We start from the raw sequence: 18,373 nt of genomic DNA, 5'->3' as shown, positions 1-18,373 counted from the left end.
GGGGAGAGAGAGAGAGACAGGGGAGAGAGAGAGAGAGACAGGGGAGAGAGAGAGAGGGGAGAGAGAGAGACACAGGGGAGAGAGAGAGAGAGACAGGGGAGAGAGAGAGAGACAGGGGAGAGAGAGAGACAGGGGAGAGAGAGAGAGAGACAGGGGAGAGAGAGAGAGAGGGAGAGAGAGAGGGAGAGAGAGAGAGAGAGAGGGGAGAGAGAGAGAGAGAGAGAGAGAGGGAGAGAGAGAGAGAGAGAGAGAGAGAGAGAGAGAGAGAGGGGAGAGAGAGAGAGAGAGGGGAGAGAGAGAGAGAGAGGGGAGAGAGAGAGAGAGAGAGAGAGAGAGAGAGAGGGGAGAGAGAGAGAGAGGGGAGAGAGAGAGAGAGAGAGAGAGAGAGAGAGAGAGAGAGAGGGGAGAGAGAGAGAGAGGGGAGAGAGAGAGAGAGAGAGAGAGAGGGAGAGAGAGAGGGAGAGAGAGAGAGAGAGAGAGAGAGAGAGAGAGAGAGAGAGAGAGAGAGAGAGAGAGAGGGGAGAGAGAGAGAGAGGGGAGAGAGAGAGAGAGAGAGAGAGAGAGAGAGAGAGAGAGAGGGGAGAGAGAGAGAGAGAGAGAGAGAGAGAGAGAGAGAGAGGGGAGAGAGAGAGAGAGGGGAGAGAGAGAGAGAGAGAGAGAGAGAGAGAGAGAGAGAGAGAGGGAGAGAGAGAGGGAGAGAGAGAGAGATGTTTTTTGCACTGGGCTTGATGACATGCCACATGAGAAGTCACAGAGACAGTTTGTCAGCCTGTTCTTATTGAGCCTGGCATCTTTTCACACTCATGCAAGGATAAAGGGAAAAACAGTGGTATGTAGAATTATGGGAAAAGCTCTTTTATTTTTTCGACATGCCAGTCCCCCCTCCCTCTCTTCCCCATGAGCTCTCACTTCTCTTAATCTTCCCTCGCTCGCCTTTTCTCCCCGTGCATGCTCGTACAGTTTAAGACGAAGGGCCTTGTACTGTCACACACTCGATTACTAAACCGCGTGGGCTTATCGTCCACTTCTACCCAACCGCTTTGCATTCGCGCGCGCGCGCGCGTGTGTGTGTGTGTGTGTGTGTGTGTACCGTATGTGAGAGAGAGCGACAGTCATTCAATGCTGGACAAAAAAAAAAAAGGAAAAGAAAAAAGAAACACACACACACACACACACACACACACAGGAATGAAATCCCAATCATGCCCCGCAGGCCTTTAGCTCTCTCAACTTCAAAGGGTGTGTGAGGTTTAGTAAAAACCTGAGAGGAGAAAGGAGCGTGTAGGCAGGTAGTCACTGTGTCAAAGCTAACAGATATCGCCTCATGCAGACGTTTTGAAAGTTTGACCTGACCCATCAGTCTGCTGTTTCATGCCTCAGTCAGGATCATGTGACCATGCTTCATTTCTGTTTGGTAACTCTTATCATAATAAATCCAATCTATATATATATATATATATATATATATATATATATATATATATATATATATATGTATGTGTGTGTGTGTGTGTGTGTGTGTGTGTGTGTATATATGTTCAGCAACAAACTTAGCATTGTCTTTTCTCCACGTCCTCGTCAGCGTGTATTTTTCCTTCTTGGAGGGATTTCTGAATGCGTGGAACATTGGGTGTTGTGCAGATTGGTGAGTCAGAACGCCTGTGCGGAGACAGATTTTGGCAGTCCGAGTCCCCTTCAAAGGCCTTAGTGTTGCACTGGCAGGGTTGGATTTATTCTTCCGTGCTCTCCGTGTGAATGGGAGGGGATTTGCATAGCCTCTTCTCCACGTCCAGGCTCTCGGCGTCGATCCGCGCCTGTCTTTCACTCCGCGCGTTTGAGGAGAGCCGTCTCCCTGCAGGCCCGTCAAGTAAAAGTCCTGGGATTATTCTGGTCTCCGAAGAGGCTGTAAAGTGAAAACGTATCTCCCCGGCGCTTGTTTACATTAGACGCATAGTTCTCCATTGCTTATTAGATTTCCAGATCTCTAGTGCAGATTGTAGAGGCTGCCACGGTACCGAACATGGGCCGTTGTATAAGCAGTCGAGAATGTCTTTCGTAGTAAGGCCTCGGCAGCAGGAGCGGAAAAAACATAGCCGAGGGCTCGCGGAGGAAAGAGAAGTACTGCTCCGAATGCATGTGAATTTTAAATGTATAATTAAGAGAATTACTCGATATAAACCTGAACGGAAGTTCACAAGTTAAGTAAGCGAGTGCGGTTAAGTTTAATAAGCTACCTGAGTTTTAATCGTTACGCTTGGCAACCGCTATAATAGACGTCTTTGTTCAGTCCTCGCTAGCGGCAGCTCGTCCACGGGGACACCAAATATCCATCCATCCATCCATCTTCTATAGCGCTCTATCCTTCTTCAGGGTCACGGGGAACCTGGAGCCTATCCCAGCGAGCATGGGGCACAAGGCGGGGTACACCCAAATATATCAACCTTTAAAAAAAAGTTCATCTTTATAATGTAGTCATTCACAAAAACATACATTTTACATCCCAGTTAAGTACTAATGACGTCTTTCGACTAACCAAAGACTTAAAACATTTGACAGATACGCTGAACGGATTCGGTTGCTTTGTAGATTTTGCGCCATCGCGGGGGAAGCTCACGCACGGCCCCACGTCGCTTCCGTAAAGTCATTATTGCACCTAAGGTGCAAAAGTGGAAACCGCAACACGCTAGAGGTCCAGGGAATCCCGCTGCCCCATACTCACGCTATAAACATCCTCAGCGGAGGACGAGCGACAGGCAGGACTGGCAGGGTCGGCGTTTTTACAGCGAGATCAGAATCCAGTCTGATACAGTTCTTCAAGGGGAAGTGCAGACTGTGCTTCTGTGATGTAGCGAGTCATTTCTGTTGTAAGACTGGGAGAGGGAAGAGGGGCTTACGGCGTGGTTAACGTCTGTCTGTTAGAAAGCCTATGCAAAGTGGCGCAGAAAAACCTAGATTCAGGTCGTTTTGTTTATCAAATCATTATTTGATTTGTAAAACAAAAAAGAGTTTGTTGTTTTGTACTGCAGCTGTGCGAATTTCATTGCACAAGAAAGCGTCTTGAATCTTCTTTCATTCTTAGTCTGGAAGCTGAGTGTACGTACACAGACACAGACATTAACGCAAAATCAAGCAAATATTCGGAGGAGCTTGCATCCATCCATCCATCCATCCATCCATCTTCTATAGCGCTCTATCCTTCTTCAGGGTCACGGGGAACCTGGAAACTATCCCAGGGGCATCGGGCACAAGGCGGGGTACACCCTGGACAGGGTGCCAATCACATACACACTCACACACACACACATTCATACACTACGGACACTTTAGAGACGCCAATCAGCCTACCGTGCATGTGTTTGGACTGGGGGAGGAAACCGGAGTACCCGGAGGAAACCCCCGCAGCACGGGGAGAACACGCACACGCCGCACACACACGCACAGGGCCACGGTGGGAATCGAACCCCCGTCGTGTGACATCATCACAACGCGCGTTCAGTCTCTTCGATTCACATGCGGCGAACTTGCGTACAGCTTAAAGGTCTCATTTACCGACAAACATCACTGCGAAAGACAATCCCGTGCCATTTTCGATTTCGGCAGTTCAAGTAAAAAAAAAAAAAAAAAAAAAAAAAACCCGCCGCAAATCGAGTCGCAGCTTTTGAAAAAAACCAAAAAAACAACCCGCGACAAAATCAAACCAAACCCTCACGTAAACGAACACGTAAACGGTTACACGTAAGACGTAATACTCGGGCCCCACTGCGGTATGTATATCTCGGCGTCTTTATTCCGCGCACAACCTGCGTACACGACCTGCTATTCCAGCACGAGTGCGAGGACACGCCTGTACTTCTCCACAAACGGGTCTGCGCGTCAGGGTCCGAGGTGGAGCGGAGGCTGCTGGAGAACAGGAACTGCTGCGTATCCCGGAGAATTTTACGCTCATTTCTCTGTGGGCGGTTTTGTTGTTTTGAAATGTAAATCAGTGTTATGTATGTTTTTGTGTGGCTATGCCCCCCCCCCCCTTAGCTTTTATAAAAACCTCCCCTAGCCACTTCATCAGCATGATTAATAAAGTGTGTAAGTGGAGAGGAAAACGGTCTTACGGGACCGAGCAATCATCCGTAATGCTCTAAGACAAAGCGAGCACTCGCGGTGTACAGATGCAGCGTTAAAGCGTCGTGATTATCCTGTTTTACGCGTAGGGAGGGGGAGACTGACTCACCGCCAGATCCGTCCTCTCGACATTTGGGCTTAATGATAATGAATCGCACCCCGTTTATCTAGGACTGCGCCTATGTGTTTCCCATAGACCCTACACATGCTCGTAGCATTACCATCGAGACACTAATGTGATTTATTCCTAATGATCCGGATGAGATTAAACACCAGAGGGAGACAGATCGGGGGTCGCTCGGGTCCTGTTCCGCCGCGGACTCCGTAGCAGCGACATCCTGAAAGATGGGTGGAATAACAAGAGGGACGGCGCAAGGTAGAATCGCGGGAGCGTTTTTATGACGGTGCGCGCTCGGTCTCAGACGTGACCGCACTCACATGGTATGCTAGACGAGCTAGAGAGGGGGACACGTGTGCCGTGCAGCAGAGAAAGCAGGCCTTTCTCTTTTTTTATATCGGTTCATATAACACTCAGGTTCAGTGAATAGTGCAGCGAGTGAGCTAACGTCTCTGCGACGCCGCGTGCCGTCTCAACACAAGTCCGTTTCCCTCATCATTAGATCAGAATACAGCACGGGTCACACGGCGAGGCAGTTTAGCACCTAGCGTATAAGAATACGGTTAAGCGGACTGACATTCGAGCTCTTTGAGGTTTTAAGGCTGCTCCTGTAAGCTGAAGAGTCAGTTATTAAGCAGTCAGGTGCAGAAGGCAATCACGGTGGGGTTTGATTGATTGATTTATTTATTTTAAAATCACTTTGGTTTAAGACACCAGTAAATAAAAGATGCAAAGTGAGTGCCATCATCGTGCGAGTCTGGGAACTCAATTCTCCGCCAGCAAAGATTGTGCGGTGTGTGTGTGTGTGTGTGTGTGTGTGTGGGGGCATGTTTTTATGTTTTGATGGGAATCTAATATTCCTACGTAGATATCTGACGCAATATCTGACAGTTTTGACCTTGTGGGGACATTTTTTTAAACTTTTATTTAAAAAAAAAAAAAAACAACAACAAAAAACTGAAATAGCCAATCGGTTTGCTTTTGGTTGCTGGGGTTAAGGAAGTCGGCTGCGTGAATAATTCAGTCCCTGCAGGATTTCACCCTTTTGCGATCGCAGGAACGAGCGCGAACTCGAGCGAACGCTGCAGTATTCGGGAGGCGCTTGGGATTTTTTTTCCGAATCACGGCAGATTCGGGCCAAGGCGCGTCATGTGACACCATCACAACGCGCACTCGGGCAAAGCCCCGTTCGATTCACGCGCATCGCGCATGAGTACAGCTAAATAGTCTCACTTATCAACAAACATCGCCGCGAAAGACCGCGCGACCGCAGTTTCGCCGATGCACGTAGTTTTCCGAAAGAAAAAAAAAAGCATAAAAAACCCATCGCAAATTTTGGAAAAAAAAAAACGCCGCGGCGAAAGCGAGCGTTTTTGGCCCCGACGATCACAAAGAGGAATTGCTGCAATCCCGTAGGACTGAAATGTGCGTGTGTGTGGGAAGTCGTTAAAGAGGACGTTTTTGCAATCTCACCCCTCCTAGGACTTAACGAACAGGTCTGAATTATGAGCGCATGCTTGCGTTAATAATAATCATTTTAAAAAAACACCCCCCCCGCCCGAGACTCTGCTCGGCTCCGTGCGGTTCTCGAGGTGGTGCTGGAATATGTATCCGTGTTCGATCCTCCTGAAGTCAGAAAGCTGTAGTGAGAAGTCCGGGTGTATGAAACGATCTGGGCTTCATCGGATTTCGTACCCACGGTACACGGGCGTAGCGTTCCGGCCGTCCCCGGGCTCGGGGATCAAAACATACGAGCGGGTCTATTTCGAGTCCATGTTATTTTAATCATCAGAGCAGTAAAATTGCTCAATTGCGAAAGAATGCCGTAATGTTCCGAGTGTTTACGTACGCGGGCGTTCATGCACATCGGTGTGTTTACAACGACGTCTCCCCGGCCGCTCCGTGCTCCTGCTCGGACCTATGGGCTCAGAGAAAGAAAGCAGATGATTTCAGAAGGCCTGGATGATTTTAACAAGATTTATTGCCAGCGCGTCAGGATCCTGGCCATGGCACTCGGGGAAGATGTCAGCTCCTGTGAGATGTGAGATGTCAGCGCAGAGTAGAGCATGTACACGTGAGTTATAGTCCAGAATCCGTGCCTAATCCATCGGTAACACATTCGTTTTGTCTCATATGTTGTTCATTTCTGTCTAAACTGGAGAGCAGTCGACAATGGCAGGACCGTGTCCGAGATGACGCGGCGTACGGGACTTTACGGATCGCTAGAGCGCTACAGTAATACACGAGGACTTGTCCAGTGGATATACTCGATATAATAATCTACTAACTGATAACTAATTAAAAAACAACCCTGTATTAAAATGCGCCGTTACCGAACAAAGAAAAATGTCTAACTGTCGCCTGAGGTCGACGGATTGGACCGACTAGGTCGGTCGAGTGTTTTTACATCGATCCCGAATGAAAACACAACACTCACAGTATAATATCGCTGCACTCTGTTACAGAAATAAACAGTACTGACTGTATTATGAAAATGCCCTGTGCTTTTTCAAGTTAAATATATATATATATATATATTCATATTCATATATGTGATCTATTAATATTAAAGTAAATAAAAGAATGTAAAAGATCTGGACCAAACAGTAGCACTCTAAATAACAAATAAAACTAGAGACGTTCAAAATGAATCGCGAAAACAAATTCAGAATCAAAAAGAATTTCATTTGAGGATGCCAGTATCGCACAAACCCCCCCCGCCGGGGCTGCCGTTTTGATGTAGTCGATATATTCGATATTCTGGGTGTGCTGCCGCCCATCCTCATAGATATTCCTTTTAAGGACGGGTGCTCAGTAGGATTGAGATCAGGGGATGATGGCGGCCAAACCGTAACTCTTTCCTCGTTTTTTGCCCGTAGCATCAAAGGCGTCGGTGATGTTTTTTGCAGCATGGGATGGTCCCGCATGAAAAGAATTTTATTTCATAAGGCACGATTCTTCCTTTCGTACCATGGCAGGAAATGGTCAGTTCGGAACTCCACGTATCGTACATACCTCAGGGACTCGAAAGGGACCTACCGTCTCACTTCCCAATATTCCAGCGCAACTCCACCACCTCCCCGCCGACGCCGCAGTCGTGTCGGAACAGGAAACAGCCATTCACCAACCATCCGGAGCTCCATCCATCCGGACCGTCCGGTGTACCACCCTTTGGTTAGGGCTGGCCCGAGATGCAGCGTTACGCACAACTCCCAGCCTCTTTAGGATTCTGCATGGAGAGGTTCTTGGGACTCGAGACACACCAGCAGCTTCAAATACCTGTTCACCGCTCAACACCGGCTGTTCCATAGCTGCGCCTTTAATACCGTCCGTTTGTCCGACAGAAACGTCCCTCAATGAGCCTTAAACCGAGTGAATTCGTCTGCGCTCCGAATCACGCGCAGATCTTTTGACGGTTCCGTCAGCTCCATTCAGTCTGCGTGAAATATCGGTTGTTTTCACGCTTGTCATCGTCAGAAAGATCTTTCTTCCCTCCCCTTATTGCATGAGAACTGTGACTTGCTTAATAATGTAGAACAGCCTCTTTAAGTAGGTTTCCCTTCAACTAAGCTCACCCGGCAACAAACCCGTCTGAGACAGATACCGGTTATCTAAAGAGATACGAGAAATAAAACGACGCACTTTCTCAAACAAGCGTCGTCAAATATTTATTTATTTATTTATATATTTTTTTATTTATTTTTTTAAATGCTCGTTTTTGTTCGAATTGTTCCTGAGAAAGGAAAACAACACAGCACAGCAGTAAATCCTGTTATGTTTTATTCCTTATTTAGGAACCACCAATCAGAACTGTGCATTTTTAGCTCGTTGTGAACGTCGGTGTGTTCTATTATCATTTTTAACCTTGTAAATTCCCGTGCCAGCTCAAGAGAGCGCATGCTTTGTGTTTTAAGGGGAAAAAAAAAACGACGGCCCCGGTTGTCTTTTGTTCACGAGCACGATTTGATCTGAGTTAAAAATACTCCGAGCTCGTCGATCTCGACTTCCGAGCCTTTGTCAGCGCATGAGCTCCGAGTCGCCTCATTGTGAGATTCGTCGGGTGTACACGCCTTCTGTACGCAAAAGTAATCCAGCAAGAGCTTCTGTCTTCACCCTGTCACTATAGCATTGATGAAAAGCCCGTCACTGGGCGGGGCTTACTCCGGGCAAAGAGTGTTGTTTTAAAGCGTCTCCACAGAGGTTAGCACGCCGACGTCCCCTTCCTGTTTTGTTTTTTTGTTTTTTTGGACCGTTCTGCTTTGCCCTAACTTCAACACGCGCGGCGGAAACAGCCGTCTGAGCTCGATTGAGTACGATTGAGTCGTGACCCGTCACTGGACCGAATTAGCCGAGTTCTGCTCCTAAATAAATAAACCCCAGTGCTGATTCACTCCCGTCTTTTTTAACGAAGAGAACGGATCATTCTGTCCTGAACGAAAAGGCACAGGAAGAGACGAGGAGCAAAATAACATAAGGAGGAAGGACTGGCACGTGAGCCAGTGATCTGAGTTGACGGGTACATGAACGCCTGCGAGCGATTGCTATTGAAGTAGATTATCCTGTCTTTCGATGGGGTTATTGGGACGCCATTGTCTTACCCCCCCCCCCCCCCCCCCCCCCCCCCCCCCCCCCCCCCCCCGAAGTTTTAATGTAATTACCTCGTGTATGCTAAATCACCTGCTCTGACGAACCCGTACTTTCACTGTAAAATGAAAAAGAGAGAGAGTTCGAGAGCGCGCGCGCGAGAGAGAGAGAGTGGGAGGAGGTAATGAGAAGGAAAGCGCTTTTGATTCAGGTAATAAACAATGGTTTAAATGAGTACCCCATCTGATATCTGATTAAAGTGGCCGTATAAATCGCGCGCGGGGTTTCCACCGATCAGGAGTCTATTGAAACGAAGTAAATCACGAGGCGTGCGTTTCCAGGACGAGCCGGGACGGAGCTTCTGTTTATCCGCGGCGTTCTCACCGCCGGCGCTCACTTTAGATCAGTCATCGTGTCACTAATGCGGGTTTATCTTGCCCCGCAGACACCGCTTTAATATGACGCTTTGTGGCACGGCATTAATAATGTGCAGTTTGGAAGCTTTAGGAATGCAAACGTAACTACAGAAGCTTGACTCTTCATCCTGAAATCTCCCATAAATCAATTTTAATAATAGCACCGTTGATATCAAGCACTTTGAACTCAGCAAGCTGTACCACGGAGAGACACAAGCCCTGTGTGTGTGTGTGTGTGTGTGTGCGTGTGCGCGTGCGTGTTTTGACGTTATCACATCCCATGTCGGAGTAAGGATTGTGAAAGAATTGGCGATGGAGTGACAGACGGGGGTGTGGCGAAATTTACGAGCTGTTGGATCAGATTAGATTTTCCTAAGGCTTCCATTAACACAACCCTGGTTAAGGCGTTGTCCCTCAGTCGCTTTATTTAATGCCCATTTGCTTTACAGCCGAAATTAGGAAATTGCCCTATATCGTTTTCTGAAGAAATGATTCCGGCCCCAAATTAGTTAAATCATGAGATCGAGAGGAACTAGGCAACACACCCACACACACACACACACACACACACACACACACACACATATATATATATATATAACAAGAGCGAAATGCTAAGTCGTGTTCAGTTGCATCCATAATGAATCTGTTACAGTTTGTCAAAGGAAAATCTACTTAATGAGAATTCGGAGCGGAATCGAACCGCCGTCGTCCTCTAGGAGCAAACACGCACCGATGACCTCAGTGAATGCTGACGGTCATTTCTTTTCACAAGTCAGGTTATGGATTATATATATTTCTTCTTCATGTCAGCCGGGTGACTTGGTACACTGGGTTAAATGTGTGCCCTCATGCCAAATCCATGACACGAACAAACATGTTTTATTCATTAAAATACCATCAAAGAAGCCTGGCGTCTGCCAGAGTCACTGATATTCCATGTTTATGGGTTGAGTTGGAAGACAGATCGGAAGGCAAATCATTTCTTTCAAGCGTTTTTTTTTTTGGGGGGGGGGGGGGGGGGTGAAAGAACAATCGAGAAGGTTATATCGAGACCGTTGAACGTGGACAGCAGGCGCCGCCGACTATAAAATCGAGCCGGCACGAGCGTATGGTTTTTGTTTTGAGTTAAAAGACACTTCGTTTGCACGCTGTCTTTCAGATATGGTGCGGAAAAAGAATCCCCCTTTGAGAAGCTTCGGCGGCGAGGAAGACGAAGGCGAAGCGGCGGCAGTGGCGGAGGCTGCGGGTCCGGAGAGCGGCGAGGCAGCGGGCAGCGAGGCCTCGGTACCAGAGGAGCGGTCCGAGCCGGGCTCCCCGAGCTCCGTCAAACCAGACACTCCTGGCTTTCATTATCAGCAAGCAGAAAACGCCGACGCCTCCCCGACACGATCGGACCGCGGCCAAAGTCCTGATGGAGAGGGTGAAGCCGTTAAGGGTGGAGCGGAGACTGAGAGACGTTCGTCATTGCGCAGGGGGCCAGAGGCATGCGTCATTGTGCAGAGCTGCGCCAGCAATGGCGAGGAAAGGCCTACCCACAGTCCTCTAGTGCCACCTGGTTCCGAAAGACTTCACGCCGAGGGGGAGGAAGGATCCGAAATCCCTCGGCCCCCTCCCCATCCGCTTCAGACACACAGGCCTAGTGACGAGGCCTCTAGCCCTCCGAGAGCAGAGAGCGGCGCTCCCCCGCCTTCCTCATCCTCCTCATCCTCCTCTTCTCCCAAGCTCCAGGACTTTAAGTGCAACATCTGCGGGTACGGCTACTACGGCAACGACCCGGCCGACCTCATCAAGCACTTCCGCAAGTACCACCTGGGCTTGCACAACCGCACACGGCATGACGCCGAGCTCGACAGCAGGATCCTCGCTCTGCACAACATGCCGCAGTTTCAAAGTCAAAGCCAGGGCAAAGACGGCAGCAGGAACCCGGGCGTCCTCGCCGACCCGGGCTCGCCCAGAGCCTCGCTACTCAACGGCACCTACGACGTACAGGTAATCACCGCTCGATGCATCATCACCCGATATTCAGTGACCCACGACAAGAAAAACAACAACGTAAATAAATAATGCATTAAAATAAATTTTCACCATTCGACAACGTACAGTTCAAAAAAACCGTCCACTCCTGCGGAACACATGCGCCTGCTTTATTTCATACAGAGTGTAGCGATTACGGTCTTATCTACCGAGGCAAGTTACAGTTACAAGCAGAAGCTTATTTCTTCTTCATAAATACTTTCCAAAAGCAGGAAAGCTCTGCTGTATCCCTCTGTCTTCTAGCTTTTCATCATCATCATCATCATCATCATCATTATTTTTTTTTTCAGTCCGACTTCCAGGTTCACAAATTGTCATTATACCGTGTAAACCTTTAAAAAAAGAATAATAAATCTTTATTCCGCGTCCATTCCGAGTGGAATTTTCCATGCTGTAATATCAGTGACTGCGATTTCTCATTCAGCCAATGAAAAGAGGGGAAAAAGAGCGTAGGGAAGTCGGGCGAGGAGAGCCAGTAAAAACAGGAGAGTCGATTTATTTTAAACGATGGGTAATGAACAGATGTCATAGCTATTTATCTGCCCAGCTTTCACTGCGGCTTTGCTCTCCACTTCACCAATGTCGTGTTTACAGTTCGACTGGCACGTTTAACTCCACTGTTCCTACAGAATGAGCCGTAGGATGGCGCTTGGCCTTCACCGCCACCGCCGGGCCCGGATTTGGCAGCGGCTCGGACCAACAGGCCCTAATGACTTTAATGCTACTCTGCCTCTGAAGCAGGCCAGACTTTTCCCCCCACATTTCTTTCTTTCTTTTGGATTACCAGAAATGATCTAAATGTTAAATAGCCCTATCGGTTTTTTTTTTTTTTTTTTTTTTTTTTTTAAAGTTCTTCTCCATTGTGTTTTTTTTTTTTCTCCCATATAAATCGAGATCCAGTATTTTATTGCGTCTGGGAATTTCAGTGAGCTAGAAGGCATCTCAAAATTTCCTGATGGTTTTTTTTACTTACTTACTTATTTATTTATTTTTAACGATCAGATCAAGACAAGTCTTCTTGATTGATATTCGATAAATATATATATATATATTTTTTACTTACATTAATGTATGACAGATACGTGTCCAGGATGAACCCAGATGAATAATACACTAGCACTGCTAAGTACAAATAAAAATTGTGAGAAAAAGCCATTTTCCAAGGACATTATAACGTCAGAACAATTTCAGTTGAAGCTTAGATGAGAAGTAGGCATGGAAAAAAAAAAAAAAAAAAAAACCCCAAATGAAGGACACGTCTTTCCAGATTAGTAATTCACCGTGGCGGTGATATTCGGTTTTTGATGTTGTGCGTTCCAGCTGGAGTTCAGTATTAAGGCCTGTTTGCCTGCCGGGAGCGGCGCGTATTGTCCAGGGAAGATTGGGTCGTGACCCGTCGATAAATACATCCCTGAAAGCTTCTGGGACGCGTGCTTCCTCAATGCACCTTTTCTCCCGTGCGGATTTTCATCCCCGTGAAAACCCCGCTAAGTCCGCGCTCAGCTTGTTTGCAGCGTTCGCGGAATACGATTCGTGCTGCCCGCCATTGTAATTGGAAGGCCTTCTTGTGCACGCAGACAGCAGCCAGGCAGAGTCAAGGCTAATGTGAGCTTCCTCTGAAGCAGACCGCTGCTCGGAGGGCAGCGCGGCGTGCGCCTGGAGGAGAGGGCAACCCATCCTATTCTGTTTCACTGAACAACCACGAACAAGGAGAGACCACCGTGTGGGGCCGCGCGTGCGCTCTGCCCCTCTCACGAGCCTACTGTCGGTCGCTCTTTGTATAAGTTTATGCACTGATTGCCCCTTACCTTCCCATTACCTGCCTTTTCTGTTCTTTGCAGATGTTCTGGTTTAAAAGCATATCAAACAACACTGCTATTGGCATTTGCTGTGAGCATCCTACTGAATTCTCCACATGCTGTCGGTTAACTCTGATTGAACAGGACAAAAACCAAGCAGTCATAGTGTAAAACCTTACTCATGCAGGAGGTTAGCTGCATTTTCATATTCGAGCAAGCTCATTTTCCCGAGAGGGTAAGACGCTCCCGCTCATGGCCGCTCACGGCCTGCTTTAGAATGAGTGAATTAATAATGCAGCGGATGTGCGCGTGGACTGAATCCCGACATCGGACTGAGTCTGCGGCTCTCGCACGGCTGTGGTTTATGGGGATGTTTGGAACAGGAGTCTGTCGGGAAGTACAGGTGCGGTGATTTGTTGAATCATCTCCTAAACATATAGCGCTACAGCTGCCAGTAAGACGAGACTACACAGTGGCATTCCAGGGTGATTCAGTCTTCATCCTGAAGGGGAGGTTTCACAGGGCATGCGAGGATAAAGGTCCAACTTTCTGTCACTAAAAACGAACACACATGCAAGTATTGTTATTATTATTATTGTTATTGTTATTTAAAGGTACTTTCAAATTAGTTTTTAGATATTTAATCTAATTATTTACACATTGAAAAACTGCATCATATTATTATTATTATTATTATTATTATTACTATTATTATTACTAGTAGTAGTATTTAAGGTTATGTTAGTTTTTAGAAATTATTATTATTAATTATTATTATTTAAAAGTAACTTGGATGCATTTTTAGAAGTGTCCATTATTTTTTTTCTCAGCCATCAAGATCAATCTAATTATTATTATTATTATTATTATTATTATTATTATTATTATTATTATTATTATTTAAAGGCATTTTTATTAGTTTTTAGAAGTCTAATATTTAGCCATTTTAAAACTGCATATTATTATTATTGTTATTATTATTATTATTATTATTATTAGTAGTAGTAGTAGTAGTAGTATTTAAGGTTCTGTTATTTATTTATTTATTTTTAGAAATTATTATTATTAATTATTATTATTTAAAAGTAACTTTTATGAATTTTTAGAAGTGTCCATTATTTTTTTTGTCAGCCATCAAGATCAATCCAATTATTATTATTATTATTATTATTATTATTATTATTATTATTATTAGTAGTAGTAGTGGTAGTAGTATTAGTATTTAAATATATTTTTTGTTAATGTTTAGAAATGTTTATCATGATTTTTTTTTTCAGATATATTGTCAGCTGTCCAGTTATTAAAGTTTTTATAATAATAATACTAATAATACTAATAATCATCATAGTCATAATAGTCATAATAATAGTTGTTATAGTAGTAGTATTTATATACGTTATTATATATAATGTCATTGTTTTTACATTCAGAAGGTTTGTTATATACACTACCGGTCAAAAGTTTAGAAACACTCATTCTTTAGTTTCATTTTTCTCCACACTTCAGAATAATAATAAAGCGATCAAAACTCTGGAGTAACACAAATGGAACTATGGGAACTATGTTGTGATAAAAAATACAAAACAAATCTAAATAATTGAGTATTTTAGCATCTTCAAAGTAGACACGCTTTTCGCCTAGAATTTCCAGAAATGTATTCTTGGCGCTTTCTCGACCGATTTCTTGAGGAATTTCCCCGAGATGCTTTTTAAACAGTATTAAAGGAGTTCAAACCGACGCCGGACGCTTACCGCCTGCTTTTCCCGAATATTTCGCACCGAGTCGGAAAAAAAACAACTTTTGCAAATAAAAGGTTCGTTTTCTAATGAAAGAAACGAATACGTTGCCGTGAGTATATTTTCATCTACAACACCGATTTCATACATTTAATCCCACACCTTCAGGTCAAAATCCCACACCTTAAGATGGTGAGAAACATTTCAGTCCAGTGTCCACAAACTTTTGAGCTGTAGTGTACGTGTTTGTCTTGACAGCTGTGCAGATTTGATTAAGTTTGTTACAAACCTTATAATACATGTATTACACTTATCATGAGATTTTCTCTGTGTGTGTGTGTGTGTTTGTGTGTGTGTGTGTGTGTGTGTGTGTGTGTGTGTGTGTGTGTTTGCATTTCCTAAAATAACTGCATCGTACCTTTCCAACTATTTTCTCTTGATTTGATCTCTCAGATCATGAAGACCAATTGAGCGGGTTTTAATTGTTTTCGAAGGATCGGTTCGAGTCGATCATTTCGTGCCTCTTTTCATTCATATCAGTAGCTGTGTTTAATAAAAATAAACGCTGCCATTTTGCATTTTCATGCACCGTCGCTCCGTGCCTAAGAAAGTGTCACAAGCTTCAAATCGTTCCATCTCGCAGACTGAACGCTTTTCAAAGTCCCACTGAAAAAAAAAGAAAAAAAAGTGCTAAACCCATTACAGGCGGCATGATTTGTGCGGAGATGTCTGCTGATTCTTCTGTCGGACTGGAAACACTACAGAAAACTATCCATCTGTTGTCTGCAGCATAATGTGCCTGTATTATTCTAAATCCATGCATTTATTCATTTTTCCCCTCTGTCTCATATTCCCTCTTACACTCTCCCTCCTCCTCCTTCTCCTTCTCCTGCTACCAGGTGACGTTAGCGGGCACCTTCATAGGCATTGGCAGGAAGACACCAGACTGTCAGGGCAACACCAAGTATTTCCGCTGCAAGTTCTGCAACTTCACCTACATGGGTAGCTCGTCAGTGGAACTCGAGCAGCACTTCCTGGCCGCCCACCCAAACAAGATGAAGAACCCTCCGCTGGGTATTGCTAGCTCTGAAGACAAGGCTGTGGAGGTGAAGGGGACCTGCGCACCATGGCCGGGAGCCGAGGAGCCAGGCACATGGGCCGAACGGGTGGCGGTCAGAGCAGAGGACGACTCGGTGGCCGGGTACTCGGTGCCGATCCGGCCCGCGGGTTCTGACGTGCCAGCGGCGTATTACTGGTGCAAGTACTGCAGCTTCAGCTGCGAGGCGTCCAGCTCGTCTAGACTGCTGGAGCACTATGAGAAGCGGCACTGCCAGGCTTTAGGGCTAGACAGCAGTCTGGGAGAGAGGGAGCGAAAAGCCAGAGAGGGAGAACTAAATGCAAAGAGGAAGGAAAACCAGAGCGGCAAGGCGGGCACAGGTACCGACTCAGAGACTGTGGTGACCAGCTACAACTGCCAGTTCTGCGACTTCCGCTACTCCATGAACCACGGGCCCGACGTGATCGTGGTGGCTCCGCTGCTGCGCCATTACCAGAGGGCGCACAGCATCCATAAGTGCGCGATCAAGCACTGCCCGCTGTGCCCGCGCGGCCTCTGCAGCCCCGACAAGCACCTGGGCGACGTCTCGTACCCGTTTGCGTGTCGCAGGAGCTCGTGCCCGCACTGTGCCATGCTCCTGCTGCAGCTAACACCCATTGCCGGGGCCACGCCTCCACCCAGATCCTCTGTCACCCACCTGTGCGATCAGTGCACCTTCTCCTCCACCGATGTGGACTTGCTGCTGCTGCACTACGACAGCGCGCACGCTCCCCGCGCCCTGCTGGAAGCCAAGCCCGAAGACGAGGCGACAGGTGAGGGAGGCGGCCGGGGCCAGCACGGAGAGTACGCCTGCACCAAATGCAACTTCTACACCGAGGTGGAGGAGGAAATTTTCCGTCACTACAGGTAACGGCACCCCGACAGTCAGCACGTTTAACGGATTTCATTATTCCACGCAGGCCGCTTTTATTTTAATAAGTGGCCTCCGATTGACTTTTTTTAAGAGGTGTACCACTTTATCTCGCCGCCAAAAAAAGAAATCCGCCCGCCGCGAATTACGGCAATAATCTCTCAGTAACGATGAGCAGATTAATCTTCCAGCTCGCTTTTATTCTGTTTAGGCCCCAGCAGTCTTCAGTCAGAGGCTGGGACGCTGCAGCCATTGTTAAGATTACAGATAATCAGATCATGCATGATGTGATTAGACTATCTGTTGTTGTGATGCACCAATATTGCTTTCTTACTAATGAGCAACAGATTTCCCTCAGCGTTGCTCCACGTCTTAAGTTAAGCAACGCTGCAGAATAAATACACAAAGTTAAAACATCAGGTAATTCGATCTGCCTTTAAAACGTCCCCTTCGTTGGTTTTGATTTAACTTGCCTTTAAGCCAGATATCTGTGTGTGAGGAGAAATTTATTTATTTATTTATTTATTTATTATTATTTTTTGTCTGAAATCCCTTAAGCCATTCTGGAGAAATGCTTTCGCTCGTAATAGCTTTATGGAGAATGCTTCCCTCAAGGACGGGCAACAGAGAACGCTACTACGACATCAGATCTCGATTATTCGGGTATTTTCTTCCGTACTTTACAGGCATGTTGCGGTTTGATTTATAGATATGAAGGAGTTGACGTGCGCCGCATTTCATATTCGAGTCACTTTGTTAAATCCAGTGTACACGTTGCGCAAGCACAGCAAACTGTCTTAATCCCTTAATGACATGATAACACACCGCTCACACACCCTTCTCATTCTCCGTTCATCACCAAGCTAATATATGTGTGCTTTTTACGTTATTACGTCATATTTTATTTACCTCCCAACAACTCCCCTTTTTTTTTAAACGTAATACGGGTTGATTGTTCTTTACGTCATGACGTCACGGGTCGTAAACACTCATGCGACTATCCAGAGTCGTCTCGGTTTAGATTTCACCCCGATGACATTAGTCATTCACGTTTTTTTCCGTGCGTCCCATACCCAATTTTCTTTTCTTTCCCCCTTCTTTTTTCCCGGCCGCTCCGAGAACGTAAACGCACGTGCGATGGTTTGAGCGACCGCGGCGTTCTAGAGACTAGCAGATCGCAGAAGGGCGGTGCTGTAGGTTCTGTAGTCTCACAGCACTCATCGTGGCAGTGGTTTAAAGACTTCGGCCATGGTGTGTGAACTGCTTTATGTCCGGCCGCCGCACGCCGAAACAGAGGGAAATGAGGGAAGAAAGCTGGGGCTGTGGGTTCGGACCCTCGCACCAGACGAAATGAAAACAAACAGCTGGTTAGCAAAAAGGTGCAACTCATGTTTTTTTTTTTTTTTTTTTTTTTAAATTGACATTTCCATGACTGGACAAAACACATTTATTTATTTATTTATTTATCTATCTATCTATCTATCTATTTATTTATTTATTGTGTGGTTAGCACCTCCGGGGTTGGGGGTTCGAATCCCGCCTCCGCCCTTTTCTCACCCTTTCCTCCGGGTACTCCGCCCCCCCCCCCCAGTCCAAAGAC

The 18,373-nt window shown here is 46.2% G+C and overlaps 1 protein-coding gene across 6 annotated transcripts in view; it reads left to right on the top strand.

Annotated features, from left to right (window-relative positions):
* Positions 1–18,373, top strand: part of trps1 (trichorhinophalangeal syndrome I) — a 108,730-nt gene that overhangs the window by 18,342 nt on the left and 72,015 nt on the right. For all 6 annotated transcript variants that reach the window (XM_047150673.2, XM_017454823.3, XM_047150672.2 and 3 more), the window contains 2 exons: positions 10,397–11,226; positions 15,706–16,769. In XM_047150673.2, the coding sequence (XP_047006629.1) occupies positions 10,397–11,226; positions 15,706–16,769 (1,894 nt within the window). The remainder of the gene's footprint in view (positions 1–10,396; positions 11,227–15,705; positions 16,770–18,373) is intronic.

Source organism: Ictalurus punctatus, chromosome 24 (assembly GCF_001660625.3).
Source record: "Ictalurus punctatus breed USDA103 chromosome 24, Coco_2.0, whole genome shotgun sequence".
In the NCBI taxonomy this organism is placed as follows: domain Eukaryota; kingdom Metazoa; phylum Chordata; class Actinopteri; order Siluriformes; family Ictaluridae; genus Ictalurus; species Ictalurus punctatus.
This window is presented reverse-complemented; position numbering and strand designations above follow the sequence as displayed.